General features: G+C 54.4%; 2 protein-coding genes and 1 long non-coding RNA gene across 5 annotated transcripts; 2 read left to right on the top strand and 1 right to left on the bottom strand.

The window, feature by feature from the left end:
• Positions 1-2,188: 2,188 nt before the first annotated feature.
• LOC101099278 (olfactory receptor 1I1) lies at positions 2,189-3,246 on the top strand. The gene is given in 8 exon segments (XM_011290088.4): positions 2,189-2,279; positions 2,282-2,308; positions 2,311-2,421; positions 2,424-2,623; positions 2,625-2,839; positions 2,841-2,958; positions 2,960-3,200; positions 3,203-3,246. Coding segments are annotated over 8 exon segments (1,047 nt in total).
• A 6,120-nt stretch (positions 3,247-9,366) lies between these two features.
• LOC123382487 lies at positions 9,367-16,486 on the bottom strand. Its single transcript, XR_006590922.1, has 3 exons — positions 16,374-16,486; positions 10,571-10,736; positions 9,367-10,478 (listed from the first exon to the last, which is right to left on the bottom strand). It is a non-coding gene; the product is annotated as an uncharacterized LOC123382487 (long non-coding RNA).
• SYDE1 (synapse defective Rho GTPase homolog 1) lies at positions 11,463-18,426 on the top strand. 3 transcript variants are annotated; one of them, XM_045047359.1, is made up of 9 exons: positions 11,463-11,609; positions 13,248-13,589; positions 13,690-14,334; positions 14,489-14,703; positions 15,302-15,428; positions 15,640-15,800; positions 16,387-16,612; positions 16,995-17,386; positions 18,007-18,426. In XM_045047359.1, exons 1-9 carry the CDS (start codon positions 11,522-11,524, stop codon positions 18,091-18,093), a joined length of 2,283 nt encoding a protein of 760 aa, XP_044903294.1. In that variant the 5' UTR covers positions 11,463-11,521; the 3' UTR covers positions 18,094-18,426. The 3 variants fall into 3 exon arrangements, 2 of the variants coding, with proteins under 2 accessions (XP_044903294.1, XP_044903297.1); XR_006590919.1 differs by having other exon boundaries at positions 16,995-17,894; XM_045047362.1 differs by having other exon boundaries at positions 16,995-18,426.
• The last annotated feature ends 10 nt before the right edge of the window (positions 18,427-18,436 follow it).

The following is an 18,436-nucleotide window of genomic DNA, read 5'->3' on the forward strand; positions in this document are numbered from 1 at the left end:
CCTTGCCAGCATCTGTTGTTTCCTGAGTTAATTTTAGCCACTCTAACCGGTGTGAGGTGATATCTCAGTGTGATTTTGATTGGTATTTCCTTGATGAGGAGTGACGTTGAGCATCTTTTCGTGTGTCTGTTGGCCATCTGGATATCTTCTTTGGAAAAGTGTTTATTCATGTCTTCTGCCCATTTATTCACAAATATTTATTTATTTGTGAGAGAGAGAGAGAGAAAGAGAGAGAGAGAGAGAGAGAACATGAGCATGGGAGGGGCAGAGAGAGAGGGAGACACAGAATCCGAAGCAGGCTCCAGGCTCTGAGCTGTCAGCACAGAGCCCGACGCGGGGCTTGAACTCACAAGCAATGAGATCATGACCTGAGCCAAAGTCAGACGCTTAAGCAACTGAGCCACCCAGGCGCCCCACATTTTTGTCATTTTTATGAAAACAACTCACCTTTGAACAATCCAGGCTGTGTCTGGGAGTTTTGTTTTGAATAAACTTCTTAAACAGCTGTTTAACACACTATAACAATGCGTCTTTCACTGAGGGTTTCACTTGCTAGTGATAGCCTGTCTAGAACATGAGAAAATACAAAATTTCTTGTCCTGGAAGGCTACTGTTAATGTCAAAATGTACTTCCAAAACACCACTGGCTTTAAAGCTCCAGGTATAGTTTTTTACCATGAAATTCCTCTTTCAAATCTCCACTTAACCAGCTTTCTGGGTTCATCCATGGTCTCTATCTCCCCCTGAGAATGGACTGGGTGCTGTCCCAGTATGCTGAATGCTCGTGGCCAGAAGGTTAGTCACAAACCTGCCAAAGCATTTCTGCTCTCATCAGTTGAGTTGAGTTGAATTGTTTTAAGTAGTACCAAATATGACTGTACTGGTTGTAGTTGCTGCTGCAATTGTATCATTTCATTCAATGCTATAGAAATAAAAGAATTGAAGGAAGGGGCGCCTGGGTGGCTCAGTCAGTTAAGCGTCCGACTTCAGCTCAGGTCATGATCTCACAGTTTGTGAGTTCGAGCCCCGCGTCAGGCTCTGTGCTGACAGCTCAGAGCCTGAAGCCTGCTTCAGATTCTGTGTGTCCCTCTCTCTCTGCCCCTCACTCGTTCTGTCTCTCTCTCAAATATATATATATATATATATATATATATATATATATATATAATTGCAAGAGAAGGAAGGGAAGGAAAGGAGGAGGGAGGGAGAGAAATGTTTTTTGATTAAATCCAAGTTGAATGCTTTAGAAAGACTTCATAAAAAGGAATCACTAAAAAAACAATTGCTGTCTAATGAGATGTGAGCAAGATAACAACATAACTGAGGTGTAAAATCATAAAAACCTGCAAAGCTTCTGTCCTTGGATTGTTTCACAAGGATCCCCAATATCTTGTTCCACATTAGTGGAGCAAACTAGAGCATAGCCAGAAGCCTATGGGTATGACTCAGGCAGGAAAGGTGATCAGGCAGATTCACCATTGATGCGTTCATACCCAGAGAGAAGACCGTGGTCCTCGTCAAAGCCCGGTGAGTAAATTTACATTCTTGACCAAAGTTAAAATTCGAAAAGTATGTTTGTGCATATTTGTGTTCCCACAAGATGTTTAGCACTGGTCCTCATCACAATGGATGAGAGGGGTTTTACTGTAGTCATGACGTGGCAGCAGAGCATAAAACGCCCCTAATAAATGTGGCATTCATTGGAAGCAGAAGAAGAGTGCTGTCTCTCCTTATATCCTTAGTCATTAACCTGAAATGGATGCTAACATTGCATTATGTTCAGGAAGGATGACTGAAGGCAGGAGAGAAAACAGAGAACGACAGAGGGAAAGGAAGAGAAGGAAGAAAAGAGAGTGATCGGGTTCCCTTTTTCTGTGCTGGGTTTGGTTTAGGTTTGATCCAGCTTCATTGTGTTTTCTGCAAAGCATTTTTCCACTGGGAGGAAATAAAACCACAACAAAGGTATTTATGGGCAATTTCTGAGTTGTCTCTAAACAACCAAGTTAAGTTTTTGAGATGCAAACTATCTCAGGCATGGTCGGTTTCATTGGGGACAAACAGAAACCCACAGATCTTCACAGAATGCTGCAACCTCCAGGCCTGGAGCTCCATATCCAACTTCCAGCTTTATGTTGTTTTCCTCTCCTTTTTCCTCCCCTGTTTCCTCTGCAGTAGACACAGGCTGTCAATGGAACCAAAACACCAAAAAAATGAAACAGCAGTCTCAGAATTTCTTCTTTGGGGACTCTCAGAAAGGCCAGAGCATCAGATGCTCCTCTTTGGGTGTTCCTCTCCATGTACCTGATCACTGTGGGAACCTCCTCATCATCTTGGCCATCATCACAGACTCCCACTTCCACGTGCCCATGTACTTCTTCCTCTCCAACCTGTCCCTTGTCGATATTTTCTTCTCTTCCACCACTGTCCCAAGATGCTGGTGAACCTTCGCACCCAGAGCCGGGCCATCTCCTTTGTGGGCGGCCTTGCTCAGATGTATGCCTTCCACCTGTTCAGGACCATGGACAGCTTCCTCCTGGCCATGATGGCCATTGACCACTTTGTGGCAATTGTCCACCCTCTACACTACTCAGTCATCATGAGCCCTTGTGTCTGTGGGTTGCTGGTTGGGGGGGCCATGGCTGATCACCAGTCTCCAGTCACTCATGCACACCTCCCTCATGGTTCAACTGACCTTCTGTTCTGGCTCCGAAATCCCCCACTTCTTCTGTGATCTCATGCCCCTGCTGAAGCTCTCCTGCTCTGACATGCACACCAGTGAGCTGGTGGTTTTTGCTTTTGGCATCATCATGGGCATCAGTCCCCTCTCCTGCATCCACCTGCATTTTCTGGGCAGTCTTCAAGATCCCTTCTGCTCAGGGCAAGTGGAAAGCCTTCTCCACTTGTGGCTCGCACCTCACCACAGTGTCACTGTTCTATGGCACCGTCTGGGCCATGTACTTTACAGCCCACATCTGCCGCTTCCTCCCAGAAGGACAAGGCAGCTGCCCTGATGTGTGGGGTGCTCATCCCCATGCTGAGCCCCTTTATATACAGTCTAAGGAACAAGGACATGAAGGCAGCCCTGAGGAGGTTCATCAGCAAAGCAGTCTCCTGTCAGTGCTAGGTCAGAATGGTGGTTGGCATTTACCGTGTTCCAGAACCACTGTTAGGTGGTGAGAACACAGAGATACATCCCATCCCTGCCCTCAAGGCATTCAGAGTTGAGTGGGGGATAGAGATGTGTGAATAAATCATTATGGTACAACATGGTAAATGTGTCACAAAAGTTGAATGGAAAGTTATGGGAACCCGAAGAGAGAGACGTGTGTTTTCCCCATGGTTTGTCTTCCCCGTGAAGATCAGAAAAGTAGTCTTAAATTGGCCCTCTCTGGGCTATTGGGCTTATGGGATTGCTACGTGGGTAACACTAGTTGAACAAAAGATTGGCACACCATTTTAATATTGATAAAGACAACACATATTAGCCAGTTACATCACCATGCTTCCCAAGGACATTGAAAGCATCTGTTGAGATTAGTTCACTTATCATTCATTTCAGCAGCTACCAGCCTCGGTCTCACAGGTGCCTTGGGGTCACATCTTGTGGCCATGAGTTTGGAAATCATTGTCATCAACAGGCCTCCCATGTGCACCTCTCCTCCAGGCCCATCCATCTGACAGAGTTCTTTCTCTTAGATTTATTTATTTATTTTTGAGAGAGAGAGAGAGAGAGAGAGAGAGAAAGAGAGAGAGAGAGAAGAAGAAGAGGAGGAGGAGGAGGAATGAGAAGGAGAAGGAGAAGAAGAAGTAGGAGGAGGAGGAGGAGCAGAGAGAGAGGAAGAAAGGATCCCAAGCAGGCTCTGCAGTGTCAGCACGGAGCCCGATGTGGGGCTTGAACTCACGAACCACGAGATCATGACCTGAGCCGAAGTCAGATGTTTAACTGACTGAGCCACCCAGGCACCCCGTTTTTACATTTTTAAGTGGTTGGGAAAAAATTAAAAGACCATTCTATGACAGACTGAAATTATATAAAATTCTAATTTTAGTGCTCCTAGAGTTTTATGGGAACACAGCCACACCCATTAATCATCTATGACTGATTTCAAATTACAGGACAGAGCTGAATAATCTTGAAGGAGACTTCATGTTGCACAAAGCCTAAAATGTTTACTATCTGGCCCTCTACCAAAGGAGTTTACTGACCCCTTTTCTATAGAAAACATAGAAATTGATACCCAAGTAGATCCATGAATCAGAAGCATCAGCTTCATGGGGAGTTTGCTAGAAATGACGCAAACGCCATCCCAAACCATTGAATCGTAATTTAACAACCCAAGGGGCTTATATGAACCTTAAAGTTTGGGATCACGGGAATCAGTGGGGGGTGGAAAGAAGGGAAGTAGCGATTTGGGACCCAAATAGGCCTTCAGTCCAGAGATACAAGAGAACCATATCTGGGACATTCCTCCAAGGACATTTTCCATGTTTCCCTTCCATAAACACCGCCCTGGAGAGGAAGGTCCAAAGACCCCACCAACCGCTTTCAAAGAATTGCAGCTACAGCTGGAGGACGTGGCCACCAGGTGGCGATAGTGCCGTTTCACAAAATGGATTTAAAGTTCGGTTTTTCAGAAACCTTTATCCTGGCTGTAAACTGGCCCAGTTCCCCCGACCTCCCGCGCAGTCGTGCTCTGGGAGGGACGGCATGTGTAAAGTTCCTGTGGTGGGACCGAGCCTGGGTTGCTCAGAGAAATCACGGAAAGGTGTGTCCCCAGCCCACAGAGGTGTGGTCACTCACCGCAGGGATTGGTCCACAGGGCAGAGGGGACGAGAACATTAAGCAGGGATATAGGGAGGGCTTGTGCTTCTGAATAAATCCACTGGTGAACCATACCATGGATTGGGGGTCAGGAAACGTTCTATAAATGGCCAGAGAGTAATTATCAGCTGTATAGATCCTACAGCCTCTGGCACAGTGGTTCACCTCTGCTGTTCCATCATGGAAGCCACCATCGACAACACATCAAGGAATGGGAGTGGATGAGAACCCATGAAACTTTATAGACATTGAAACTTGAATTTCAGGGGCGCCTGGGTGGCTCAGTCGGTTAAGCGTCCGACTTCAGCTCAGGTCACGATCTCACAGTCTGTGAGTTCGAGCCCCGCGTCAGGCTCTGGGCTAATGGCTCAGAGCCTGGAGCCTGCTTCCGATTCTGTGTCTCCCTCTCTCTCTAACCCCCCCCCCCCATTCATGCTCTCTCTCTGTCCCAAAAATAAATAAACGTTAAAAAAAAAAGAAAAAAGAAACTTGAATTTCATATAATTTTACATGTTGTGAAATATAGCCTTTTTTTTTTTACTGTTTCATTAAAAAAATGTATTGACATCAAAATGATTCAGAAAGACTCTTAACCAACATCCACCTTCTGTGCACTTCTCTCCCCCAGACTGTAGTGATAAAATATAGCATGTGCCTTCTATATTTTCAAGAAAGTCAAATATGTTGCAAAAATGGATCTGGCTGTTTGGGTTTTAGTGATTGGCATTCGGTTCACTCCTTTTCTTCCCCCTGCCCCCAGAAACCCTCCTACACACTTGCCTCTTCTAATTTGACTACCTGGCAATGTAGGATCCCAATGTATCTCAACTACCAAATTATTTCAGCTGTCGCCCACAAAGAAGAAATCAGGAGGAGGTTTCTACCTTCTCTTTCAACTGGCTGGGCTCCAGGGTTGCAGGAAAAATAATAATAACTAAGTTGTGAAACAGAAAATCCTATCTAAAATCTGCCATCCAGTGTGAGCTTTCTAATATTACCTATTATCGGACGCATTAATGCTACGGTTACCACTAAGCCTACCTTCGTGGATACTAGCTTTAAAGTTTTGATTATCCAACAGAATTATCAAAAGTAGCCCACAAAATGTTTTTCTTTTTATTTGTTTCCAAACATTTTAAACTCTTAAAAATCAGGGGTGCCTTGGTGGCTGGGGCGCCTGGGTAGCTCCGTTGGTTAAGTGTCCGACTCTTGATCTCAGCTCAGTATGAGAGCACAGTAACACTTCTTTCTCTATACATGGGACTTTATTGGGTGACGCAAAGCAATTTGGAGACTCGGACCCTGAGGCTCAGAGAGGGAAAATGTGCCAACGTCATAAGCTAGATCAGGGCAGAGGGGGGGATTCCGATCCAGCATAGTGTGACCCCAAAACTTGACCCCTCCCTCCACCGTGCTGGATGCCCTCTCAGGTGAGTGCCCAAGGTCACGCTGCAGCCCCATGTGGGGCTCAGTGTGGGGGGGACAGGGGCAAACGGTGGATCAGCTGGTGAAAAAGAAAGGCACATCCAGGAAGGCACGAGGAAAGATGCAGGAAGGCTACAGCCTGAGGCCCTGGAGGGGAAGCTCCTACTTTTAAACGTACGTTTAGATTTGGGGGGAGTCACTCCTATCTCTGTGAACCTAGTGGGTGGTCCCCAAGACCACCCTCAGGTTCAATGCTTCACTAGGAGTCACAGGACTCAGCAAAATTGTTACACTCACAGTTTATTACAGGGAAAGGATACAGATGAAAACCAGCAAAGGTAAAAAGCACATGGCGGGGAGGGTCCAGAAGAGACCAGCCAACAGGGGACCAGTTGTCCCCTCCCTGTGGGTTTGTATAGACGCACTTAATTCTCCCAGCAATGATGTTTGACAACACACGTAGTATATTGTCAACCAGGGAAGCTCCTTGAAAAAAATTCCTCGTCCAGAATTTTCACTGAAGGTAGGCCGCTGTAATATCGTCCTACGGCTGCCATAATAAAACACCACAGACAGGGTGACTTAAACAAGAAAGATTTATTATTTTCTTGCAGTTCTGGAGGCCAGAAGTCTGAGATCAAGGCATCAGTAGGGCTGGTTCCTTCTGGGGCCTCTCTCCTTGGCTGGTAGATGGCCGTCTTCTGTGTCCTCATATGCTCTCCCCTCTGTGCACACACATCTCTGTGTCCAAATTTCCTCTTCTTATGAGGACACCAGTTACCTTGGATTAGGGCCCACCTTAAAGATTTCATTTGTTTCAATCACTGTTTAAAGGCCCCATCTCCAGGGGCGCCTGGGTGGCACAGTCGGTTAAGCGTCCGACTTCAGCCAGGTCACGATCTTGCAGTCCATGAGTTTGAGCCCCGCGTCGGGCTCTGGGCTGATGGCTCAGAGCCTGGAGCCTGTTTCCGATTCTGTGTCTCCCTCTCTCTCTGCTCCTCCCCCGTTCATGCTCTGTCTCTCTCTGTCCCAAAAAATAAATAAACGTTGAAAAAATAAAAATAAAAATAAAAATAAAAAAAATAAATAAATAAAGGCCCCATCTCCAGATACAGTCACATCCTGAGGTACTGGGATGGGGGGGAAGGGGGAGGGAGTCAACATATGAATTTGGTGTAGACACAATTCAGCCTATAACAGCCACGTAGACACGGTTGACCACCCATGTGTCTGGCCTTGGTTATTCAGTCTCTTGCCCCTCTAGAGGTCAGACTGATACCTCTTGGGTCAGTGTGGCCCAAGGTCCCCACTATAAACCACGTGGTTAGCATGGCCCCCCAGGTATACAAAGGGATTCTTATCAAGTAGGATACTCCAAGGGCTTAGGGGCTACCTCCCAGGAGCCAGTCAAGGGCCAGATGTTTCTGTGGATGACACAGTAGAGCCAAGAGACCTGGGAGAGAGGAGAGAGAAGGTAAGGAATGACACGGGGTCTCTGCCTGGCCCTGCCCACCAGGCCACTTGCCCCACCTAACTGGTCTGTCACCCCTCTCCAGGCTGCCTCCCCTTCCTGTGGAACAGCCAGAGGTCCTACAAGCTGGACACCAATGGCAGCTCTTGGCATGCCAGCTGGTGGCCAGTTGTTGAAGGTGTCCTGGGGCCTGTGTAGGGGCCTGGAGAGCAGGAGGGCCCCGCAGACCTACAGCTGATGGAAGGAGGGCTCTGCACAGGGAGCTGGGGGCTCTGATGCACCTTCGCTTCCACTCTACAGCTTGTCTGCTGGGCTTTGCCGAGGGCCACTGAGAGGCTCCGGCCAAGATATGCCACCCCACTAACTGCCTGCCAGGTGACGCCACATTCCGCCTCAGGAAGCTGCCTCATGGTGCCTTGGCCACCCTCTGCCCCTCTAGCTGCTTGAAGCCACCCTGGTGGATGTCTCTGAGCAGCCACCTGTTCCCTGGCTCCTCTGAGGATGGACTCCCAGCCAGGCAAGTGCCTCTTCACCCTGGAAGATGCCTCCTGCAGGTGAGCCTCAGGCACAGGGGCAACTGAGAATGACAAAAGTGGGTGGGGGGAGCTGGGAGCCTGTTCCCCATAACCTTCTCTATCTTCTAGTCCCGGGAACAGAGGGCCTAGGGAGATGGCATACAGGAGGCTTAGCCCACAGACACACACCCCACCGCCATTGTCCCCACCCCCACAGCCTGGATAACAGGGGGCGCGTAATTCTTCCTTTTGGATGGATAAGGAAATGGAGGCCTAGAGAGAATGTCTGCATTTAGGGCTCCCAAGAAGCCGACTCTAAGATAAGGATTCAAGTGCAGGAAGTTTATTTGGGAAGTGATCTAGGAAATGCTGGAAGGGGGGTGGAGGTGTGAGAAAGGGAAGGGAAGAGAAGGAAGGCAGTAAAGAGTGTGCTGATATTCAAGTTTCCAGTGTGGGCAGCTGGAACTCAGTCCCAGGGGAACCCATGGGGGTCAGTGTGGAACATACACATCAGTCATCCCACATGAGGGGTGAGGGAGCTGGGGTACTTATCCACCACCCCCCACGGTCTGCCACAGGGGTGCAGAGCTCTGTGCAAACCTCACCAGCCCCCTCTGCCCGCATTTCTTCTTTCAAAAAATCCCCATTCTGCTGGGGCTATCCATCAAGCAGCCAGCGAGAGCATTTGGGGGAAAGAGAATACACACACACACACACACACACACACACAGGCTCCTAAATCCAAACAGCAACTACCAAAATCCGGATTAATAATCGTACACACTTCACAAAATTTGAAAATTAGTATACATAGCCATTTTATTAACACTTACCATGAATTTCTGGTTGTTAAGAAAGAATCATAGCCAACTGTGAATTAAATGAGCTACAATGTAGACAAATAAATGTAACAGGGAAAGTGCAGAAACACAGTCAAAGGAGTTTACCAAAAATGAAGATTGATGTGGTACATGTTTTTTTAAGTTTATTTATTTATTTTGAGAGACAGAGAGAGCAGCATGAGCAGGGGAGGGGCAGAGAGAGGTGGGGAGAGAGAATCCCAAGCAGGCTCTATGCTGTCAGCGCAGAGCTCGATGAGGGGCTCAACCTGATGAACCATGAGATCATGACCTGAGCCAAAATCAAGATTCACATGCTTAACCGACTGAGCCACCCAGGCACCCCAGTGGTTGAATGTTTTTTAATCATTTGATGGGTGATTCTAAGGGCTGATCTCATCCCCACATCAGCCTCCAGCTTCTTGGAGGCTCTGGGGTACCCTCCCTGATGGGGCCCTCTTCCTGTACCCCCTGCCTTGGACTTGTGAACAGGTGTTGTGTTGACCCTGACCTCTCTCCCCACTGTCTGCAGCTACCTCAAACACATCTGGGGTGAATCCTACTGCTCTTCAGCCTGATTCCTCCCAAACACACACATCCAAGACAAATGAACATAACCTGAGAGACGTGTAGGACACTAACAAGCATACTAACATACACATAACGGGAGTCCCAGAAGGAGAGAAAAGGATAAAAAAAAAAAAAAAAAAGTTGAAGAAATAATTGCACCAAAAAAAAAAAAAAAAACCTCCCAGAGTTGATGAAAGATATGAATCTACACATCCAAGAAGCTCAACAAACTCCAAGTAGGACAAACACAGACATCCACTCTGAGACACATGATAAGCAAACACTCACGACCTCCTCTTGTGCAAACCTCTTGGCCACCACCCCCTCCTATCCAGGCCTCTGGTATCTGGCACCTGATCTCCCACCTGGACATTCAGCAGTGAACAAAACAGGCAAGCCTCTGGTGGAGTCCCAGGTTAGACAATTAAGGAGATGAACTAGAACAAAGCATTGCAGCTATTAAGCTCAGGCTGCGACAGTGTTCAGAGAAATGAAATACAATGAGGTAATAGTGAGTGGACAGTGGTGGGTGTTGAAGGAGGGCCTCCTAAGGAGGTGCTTTTAGAACTAAAGAAGAGAAAGAGGCAAATTCAGAGGAACCAAGTCTTCCCACACAGAGGGAACTACTTGTGCAAAGGGATTGGGACAGTTTGATGTAAAGGAGGACCAGAGAGAAGGTCATGGTGAGCAATGGAGACAACAAAGGAAATGAGGCTAGAACTCTTACTGGGAATCTGGGTTTTATTCTAGGTGGGATGAGCAGTCATGGAAAGACTGTACAGCAGGGGTGGGGCGTGCTGGAATCTGACTTCAGCTTTTTAAGAAGACCCTGGGCACTGCACAGAGAATGAAATGTAGGTGTGAGGCAGGTTACATTTTCCAAGGTGGCCACAGTATCTCCCAGCCCACATCCTGTTCACAAGGTCACCTTGACACATTGCCCACTGAGAGGAGTGGGGTCTATGAATCTGGCTCCAGAAGTGACACAACATGACACCCAAGGCTGGGTCAGGAAAGGTGATGCAGCATCTGTCCTGTTCACCTTCGGAGTCCTGGGTGGCCATGAGTGAAGTCTGGTCATCCTGACTACTGACCTGCTGGGAAGAAGGCCGGACCGTAGGGAGAGGCCCACGTAGCAGCCCCAGTCCACAGCCTGTGAAGAGGTCCCAGCCCTCAGGACCTGTGAGTGACCTTGCCTCCAGATGATTCCAGCCACGTCTGTTGAGTTCCCCCTGAACCATTGATTGAGTGGAAACAATCAATGTCAGCTCTGGCCTGCCAAAATCCCTTACCCATGGCACCTGTGACATAAAATGGCTTTCACACCACTAGTTTGGGGGGTGGCTTGTTAAACATCAGTAGTAACCGGAATGGGGGGTGGGAGAGTTAGGTGGAGGACGGAGGCGCCCCGAGGGGCATCCAGGATACCAAAAAACAGGAGCTGTCATGGAAAGGAGAGAGGGCAGGGCTTGCACCAGGCTGGGGCAGTAGATGGGGGAGGATAGGAGAGGAAATACGGGCAAGATGCGTTTTGAAGGTAAACCCAGCATGACGCGCTGTGTTCCATCACCAAAGCAGGGTGGGTAAGAGGGAAGACGAGGGCTGTGCCATGATAGTCCCAGGGGGAGCGAGGAAGGCAGCCTAGAGCCCCCATTCCCTCCCCACCCGGCCCGGGCGACTACATCTCCCAGCATCGCTCGCTCAGGCCGCGGGAAGGGGAAAAAAAAAAAAAAAAAAAAAAAGTTTGGGCCAAGCATTCCCGGAATGCGCTTCCTGCTGGCGCGGAGCGGGGGGCGGGCGGGGCGGGCGGGACGGGGAGGGCAGGGGGGCGGCGCGGCCGGAGCCCGGGGCGCGCACTCGGCCCGGCCCGGGCCCCAGCATGGCCGAGCCGCTCCTCAGGAAAACCTTCTCCCGCCTGCGGGGCCGGGAGAAACTTCCCCGGAAAAAGTCGGACGCGAAGGAGCGCGGTGAGCGCGGCGGGGGGGAGGGGGACGGCGGAGGAGGGGGTGCCGAACCCCGCCTGGCCCGGGAGGGTGGGGGGGTCCTGGAGCCCCGAGGAGGGCCGGCTGCGGCGGCTAGGGGAGCCCCGCGGAGTCCCCTGCGGCCCGGGGTGGGGGACCAAGAGTGGGCAGGGGTCCTGGAAGGAAGGGGCTGGGCAGGGGGAGAGGGGGCGCGGACCGTTATGCGCGCCCGGCCGGGGATGCCAGCGCTGCGGGCGCCTTAGGAGGCCCGGGAGGGGGGCCTCGCCCCTGACAGGAAATGGGGCCGAGACCGAGCGCCTGGAGGGCGGAGGGGAGGAGGAGTTGGGAAGCTGGCAAACGGGCCCCACTCAGGCCAGGCCCGGGACACTCTGCACCCCTCCAGGATGGGAGATGGGTAGCGAAGTCCTGCAGAGGAGGGAGAGGGGCGGTGCATCAACCCCAGTAGCCACCCGCCGGCCCCCTCCTATTAACCAGTGACTGCAGCTGCACCCACCTTAGGCAGCCCCAGGAAACTGTCCCCTTTATGCAGGAGGGGAAACTGAGGCACGGAGCTGTTGGGTAATTTGCCCAGAGCCAATGAAGTGAGTTAAACAGCGCTTTGGACTATGCTGCTAATAGAGACCCCCGAGGCAGAGTCCAGGGTGTTGGAAATCAGAGTTGACCAGAGGAGGGACTCTACCAGCCAGAAGACAGGACCTTGAGGAATTGGGAGCTGCGTGGGACAGAAAGTCCCGGGAAGGAAGGTGTTAAAGGAGGGAGGCCTGAGGACTCCACATCTGAGCTCCCCCCCCCCCCGCCCCCACCACCGCCAGCCCTTCCCAAAGATTCCCAAGGCTCCTAGAGCAGAGAGAAGGGACCGGGGTGCCCACGCACAAACACAGACAGGAAACAGCCCAGGATGTCAGAGAGGGGAGGACGGTAGAACAGAGGAGAGGCCCCAAGACATTGACCATGGGGATCTGGACTGCGCTGAGAGACAGGGCCCACTCCAGGATAGGGAAAGAGTTTGGAAGACAAGCTCTTAAGAGGTGGGGGGTTGGGGGGGGGGATGTTGCAGGAATGGGAGGACAGAGCACTAGCCGACGTGCCTGCTCCTGTCTTCCTAAGGAAGCAAGCCAGCGTTCACTGTGGGCTGTGTGCTTGACCGTAACCTGGATGCCTAGGAAGCATTCCCCACACCGAGCTCTCTGATGCCTCCCTGGAGGGGGGCATTGACTTACCCCCCCCCATTTCACAGAAGGCCACTGAGGCTCAGAGATGGAAAGCAATTTGCCCAAAGCCACCCAGTAAGAAGGGACAGGAGCAGGGCTCCATGCCAGGGGTGGGAGGTAGAGCTGAGAATGCAGGGCCCAGGTCTGGAGAAACCCCACTGGACCCCTGAGGCTGAAGGGCAGAGGGACAGAATCCCGTCTGGGACCCCAGGAACTAAGAGGGGGTGGGCTGTAAGCTGGCAACCAGTGAGACTGCTGGCCTGTGCCCGCCCATTCCAAACAAACAAGTGGAGTGAATGCCAGAGCCGCGTGCACCCCGGCCCTGGCCCCTGCTGGGGAAAGAGCTCTTCGCTGGGGCTGCACTGGGGGCAGCAGGCGGTAGCTGGGTGTCACTCCCCTTGCTCTCTGCCAGGCCGGCCAGCCCAGCGCCCGGAGCCCAGTCCTCCAGAGCCAGAGCCCCACGCCCCCGAAAAGTCCCAGGCTGGGGCAGAGGGCCCCCCTAGCCCCGAGGCATCCCGGAGCCCAGCTCGGGGGGCCTACCTGCAGAGCCTGGAGCCCAGCAGCCGCCGATGGGTGCTGGGTGGGGCCAAGCCACCAGAAGAGGCTGCTTTGGGGCCCAGGGCGCCCGGCAGCGGGGAGCCCGCGGGTGAGATCTGGTACAACCCTATCCCTGAGGAAGACTCCAGACCCCTGGCACCTGAGCCCCCGGGGCCACAGCCAGGCTCAGCGGAGCCAGAGGGCCCAGCCTCGCAAGGTGAGCACAAGCCTCAGACCTCCGGCCCCCCAAGATGACCACAAGCCTCACCCCGGTCCCAAGCCCAGGCTTCTGACCCCTGAGGTATGCTGTTCCCCAGGCGCGGCCCCTGCCAGCCCCCCAGCCAAAGCCTCCCGCACGAAGTCCCCCGGCCCAGCCAGGCGCCTCTCCATGAAGATGAAGAAGCTGCCTGACCTTCGGCGCCGCCTGAGCCTGCGGGGCACCCGGGCGGGCCGCGAGCGTGAGAGGGCCGCCCCCGAGGGCTCCGTCATCAGCCGCTACCACCTGGACAGCAGTGTGGGGGCCCCTGGCCGGGCGGCAGGGGCTGGGGCCACACGGGGCCCTCGGGCCGGTTACCTCAGTGACGGGGACTCTCCGGAGCGCCCAGCGGGGCCCCCATCGCCCACTGCCTTCCGGCCCTACGAGGCGGGCCCCCCAGCCCGAGCGCCGCCCGCCGCACTCTGGGGCCGCCTCAGCCTACACTTGTACGGGCTGGGGGGGCTGCGGCCGGCACCTGGGGCCACCCCCAGAGACCTGTGCTGCCTACTGCAGGTGGATGGGGTGGCCCGGGCCCGAACGGGGCCGCTGAGGGGGGGGCCCGACTTCCTGCGGCTGGACCACACCTTCCACCTGGAGCTCGAGGCTGCCCGGCTGCTGCGGGCCCTGGTGCTGGCATGGGACCCCGGTGTTCGGCGACACCGGCCCTGTGCCCAGGGCACTGTGCTGCTACCCACGGTCTTCCGAGGTAGGATACGTGGCCGCAAGGGAAGAGCGGTTGGCACAGGACTCGGCTCCCCTTTTCCCCCAGAGTGTCCGGGGCCTGGGGGGTGGCTTGGAGTAGGGGGCCAGGGCACAGGAGCCTGTGGGGGCAGACCCCACAGGCCTCCTTGTGTCTTCAGGGTGCCAGGCCCAGCAACTGGCCGTGCGCCTGGAGCCCCAGGGGCTGCTGTATGCCAAGCTGACCCTGTCAGAGCAGCAGGAAGCACCAGGCACAGCTGAGCCCCGCGTCTTTGGGCTGCCCCTGCCGCTGCTGGTGGAGCGGGAACAGCCCCCCGGCCAGGTGCCCCTCATCATCCAGAAGTGCGTTGGGCAGATCGAGCGCCGAGGGCTGCGGGTGAGCCCCTTGCCCCATCCCAGCTGGCCCCCAGACCTCAGACCTACACCCCCAGGGCACCCCGCGTACAGAGGCCAGGCCTTCCCCACACGTGCACCCTGCCTGGGACACTCCTAGCTCCAATCCCAGCTTAGACAAGGGCAGAAGGCTCCCCTAGACCATAGCACCCAACCCAGAACCCAGGGTCCCAGACCTTCTGGAGCTCAGAGCCTGATGGGAGAAAAGACACGATCCCCGAAACTCACAAGTGTAAAACTGTGGCTGGGACAAGAGGGGAGAAGCAGGGAGAGAGCAGGTCCTTAAAGCAGGACCTGACCTCTGGTTGGGGTAGTCAGGAAAGACTCCCCAGAGGAGGTGACAAGTGACCGGAGGACAAGTGAGCCAAGCAGAGGGCTTACGCGGCCAGCTTGTTCAGGGAGCCATGGTGGGGACACCACGACAGGTGTCAGAGGGGCAGGAAGGCAGCTGGTAAAGCTGCAGCCAGCCCCCAGGCCCTCAGCCCACTGCCACCCTGACCCGGGCCTCCAGCCCTCAGCCTACCCGGCCCTCATCAGTTTGTAGCACTGGCAAGAAGACATCTCTCTGCGCCCACCCCCAGGTGGTGGGACTCTACCGCCTGTGTGGCTCGGCAGCTGTCAAGAAAGAACTTCGGGATGCCTTTGAGCGGGACAGTGCAGCCGTCTGCCTCTCCGAGGACCTGTATCCCGATATCAATGTCATCACTGGTCAGCATGCCCCTGCCTACCCCCGCCTGCTCCCCATTCAACCTTCGCCTCAAGGGAGTCCCTGTGGTCCCTCTGGGACCTCACCCTTTTCTCTCTGGCTTTGTTTTCATCTTTCTGTGCCTGCCCTCCTCTTCCCCCTCCCAGCCCCAGCTGACTCCTCCAGACTCAGAAGCCAGGGGTGCCCTGACCAGAGTGGGCCCTGTGTCCACAGGCATCCTCAAGGATTATCTTCGGGAGTTGCCCACCCCGCTCATCACCCAGCCCCTCTATCAGGTGGTGCTGGAAGCCATGGCCCGAGGACCCCCAAGCAGGGCACCCTCCAGCACTGAGGGCACCCGTGGGCTCCTCAACTGCCTGCCGGATGTGGAGAGGGTGAGTTGGGCCTGGTGGGAGTGGGCAGGACTCATAGCGGGCTGACACCAGTAGAGTGTTTCATCCACACCTGAGCCCATGATGTGCACGAGCATGTGGCTATTAGGTGCTATCAGAATCCCCACTTCATAGCTATGGAAACCTAGGCCCAGAGCAGTTGAGTGAGTTGCCCAAGGTTGCACAGCCAGAACATCACAAAAATGGAGGCTCTGAATACAGGTCTGTCAACCTACCACAAGGGAGGTTCCTGGCTGTGGAATCCTAGGGAAGTCCCGACCCTCTGTGCCTCAATACCCTCATCTGTAAAATGGAATTAATGCTAGCCCTGACTAACACACAGAGGAGTGGGTTCAAATCCAAGCTCTGCCATTCCAAAACTAAGTTACCTTTGTCCTCAGTCTCCCTTCCAGCAAAATGGGATCATAATAGTAGTATCGAAGCCTTAGCTCGGCCATCAACCACTATGAGATCTTGAGTTTCCCCACTCCGGGCCGCGTTCGTCTACCCGCCCCTCCCCCCCCCCCCCCCCCCACCAGGTGTGACAGGGGACCAGTCAGCCTCACGATTCCCAACCTTCTTCTCTCAGGCCACGCTGACGCTTCTCCTGGACCACCTGCGCCTCGTCTCCTCCTTCCACGCCCACAATCGCATGACCCCGCAGAACCTGGCCGTGTGCTTCGGTCCCGTGCTGCTACCGGCGCGCCAGTCACCCGCCAGGCCCCGCATCCGGAGCTCTGGCCCGGGCCCCACCAACGCTGTGGACTTCAAGCGCCACATCGAGGTGCTGCACTACCTGCTGCAGGCCTGGCCAGGTGAGCCCGCCTCCGGCCCTCACCACCAATCAAGGCCAGGCCGCCGCAGCGGCGCTTTCTCGGGCGACGAATCAGAGTCTCGAGCTTCAGGCATGCCACGCCCCCTCACCAGGGTAAACCGGTACCTGGTAGCCCCGGCAACCCGTCCATCTAGAGCCAATCCAAGCTTGACGCGGTCAGAGGCCCTGCCTCTTGACACGCCCTTCAGAGGGCCGGTTGCCTAAGCAACCAGTTCTAGCTCCGCCAGTGAACTCGCGATGCGGTTGCAGGGCTTTTCTTTCGTCAGGGCCAATCAGGGGCCTGGTTACCTGGGCAGCCAATCAGAGGTCTGGCTTCTCGCGTGGCGCGTGACGCCGTCACGAGCCCCGCTCTCCCTCCGCAGATCCCCGCAGGCCCCCGGAGCCTCCGGACGTCGCCCCGTACGTGCGGCCCAAACGGCAGCCGTCGCTGCACTTGCCACTCGCCAGCCCCGAGGTGGTGACTCGGCCCCGCGGCCGGGGCGGCCCCGAAAGTCCCCCGAGTAACCGCTACGCGGGTGACTGGAGCGTTTGCGGGCGGGACTTCCTGCCGTGCGGGCGGGACTTTTTGTCCGGGCCGGACTACGAGCACGTGACGGGCAGCTGCAGCGAGGACGAGGACGAGGATGCGGGCGAGCCGGCGGGCGCCGCTGACTTCGACGATGACTTCGAGGCGCCCTTCAACCCGCACCTGAACCTCAAAGACTTCGACGCCCTCATCCTGGACCTGGAGAGAGAGCTCTCCAAGCAGATAAACGTGTGCCTCTGAGCCGGGCGGGGCGGGACCCCGGTCACTGGGGCCCCGGGCTCCTGGCTGCTGAGGCCGTGCTCCATCCAGCTCCTGAAGGGACCAGACCGGTCACTCAGGCCCTGGTCCCGGCTGCTGGGGCGTTGCCTAGTGACCAGCCAGCCCGTTGCTGAGAATCATTCCTCGTTTCCAGTGCTCACTATTGGGGCATTGGTTGCATAGACTGGGACTGGGGATTTTCGGGACCAGCCGTCGTGGCCATCTTTTCCGAGTACCAAGGGCTTTTCCCCTTGCTGCCAAAGGCACTTCTCCCGCTTGCTGGGCTGGCCTCTCTTGCCTCCCCTTAGCCAGGGAAACACCAGTTACTGTGAGCATCACCCCAGGGTGGTGAGACACTCCCCGCCCCCCCCCCCCCCCCATGCCCCGCGCCAATCCTCTTGCTGCTGCCAACCAATTCAGTATTAGCTTTAAGCACTGCACTCTGCTTCTCCCCTCCGCGGAGGGCCCAAGGACTATGGTGAGGTGCTGTTTGGGGCAGGGTGGGGGAAAGCCCCTATCTGGGCTCTGGCTGGATAGGGGCAGCTGGGGGCTTTTAGAAAAATAGCTGGTTTCCCCACCCTCTCTTCCAGGGAAAGCCCCGTGATTGCCTCAAACCAGGAAACGGAGATAGCAGAGCCTGGCCCTTCCCCTCCCCCATTCTTCCTCCACATCCCTGAAGAAACTGAGCACTTACAAGACCTCCCTGTGGAGGGGCCCCACCTGAAATGTCAGGCTGGGGGCACTTTGGTACGGAACATATTTATTGCCTCCGTGCGTGTGTGTCTGTGTGTGAGGACTAGTGTGCATGGGTGGACACGTCTGGAGCAGGCGTATGGGGCTCTTTCAGGGACCTCTGAGAGGGAAAGAGTTCGCAGTGGCCAGACACCCTAAAATCCCCAGTAATGGAGCCACAGTGGGCCCCAGAGCTCCAATGGGAGAGTAGGGTCCCCTCCTGTCTCCCCCACCTTCCCTCACTCCCATCTTTGTGGACAAATAAATCAATATGCACACGTTCTGGGA

Source organism: Felis catus, chromosome A2 (genome assembly GCF_018350175.1).
Source record: "Felis catus isolate Fca126 chromosome A2, F.catus_Fca126_mat1.0, whole genome shotgun sequence".
Classification (NCBI taxonomy): Eukaryota; Metazoa; Chordata; class Mammalia; order Carnivora; family Felidae; genus Felis; species Felis catus.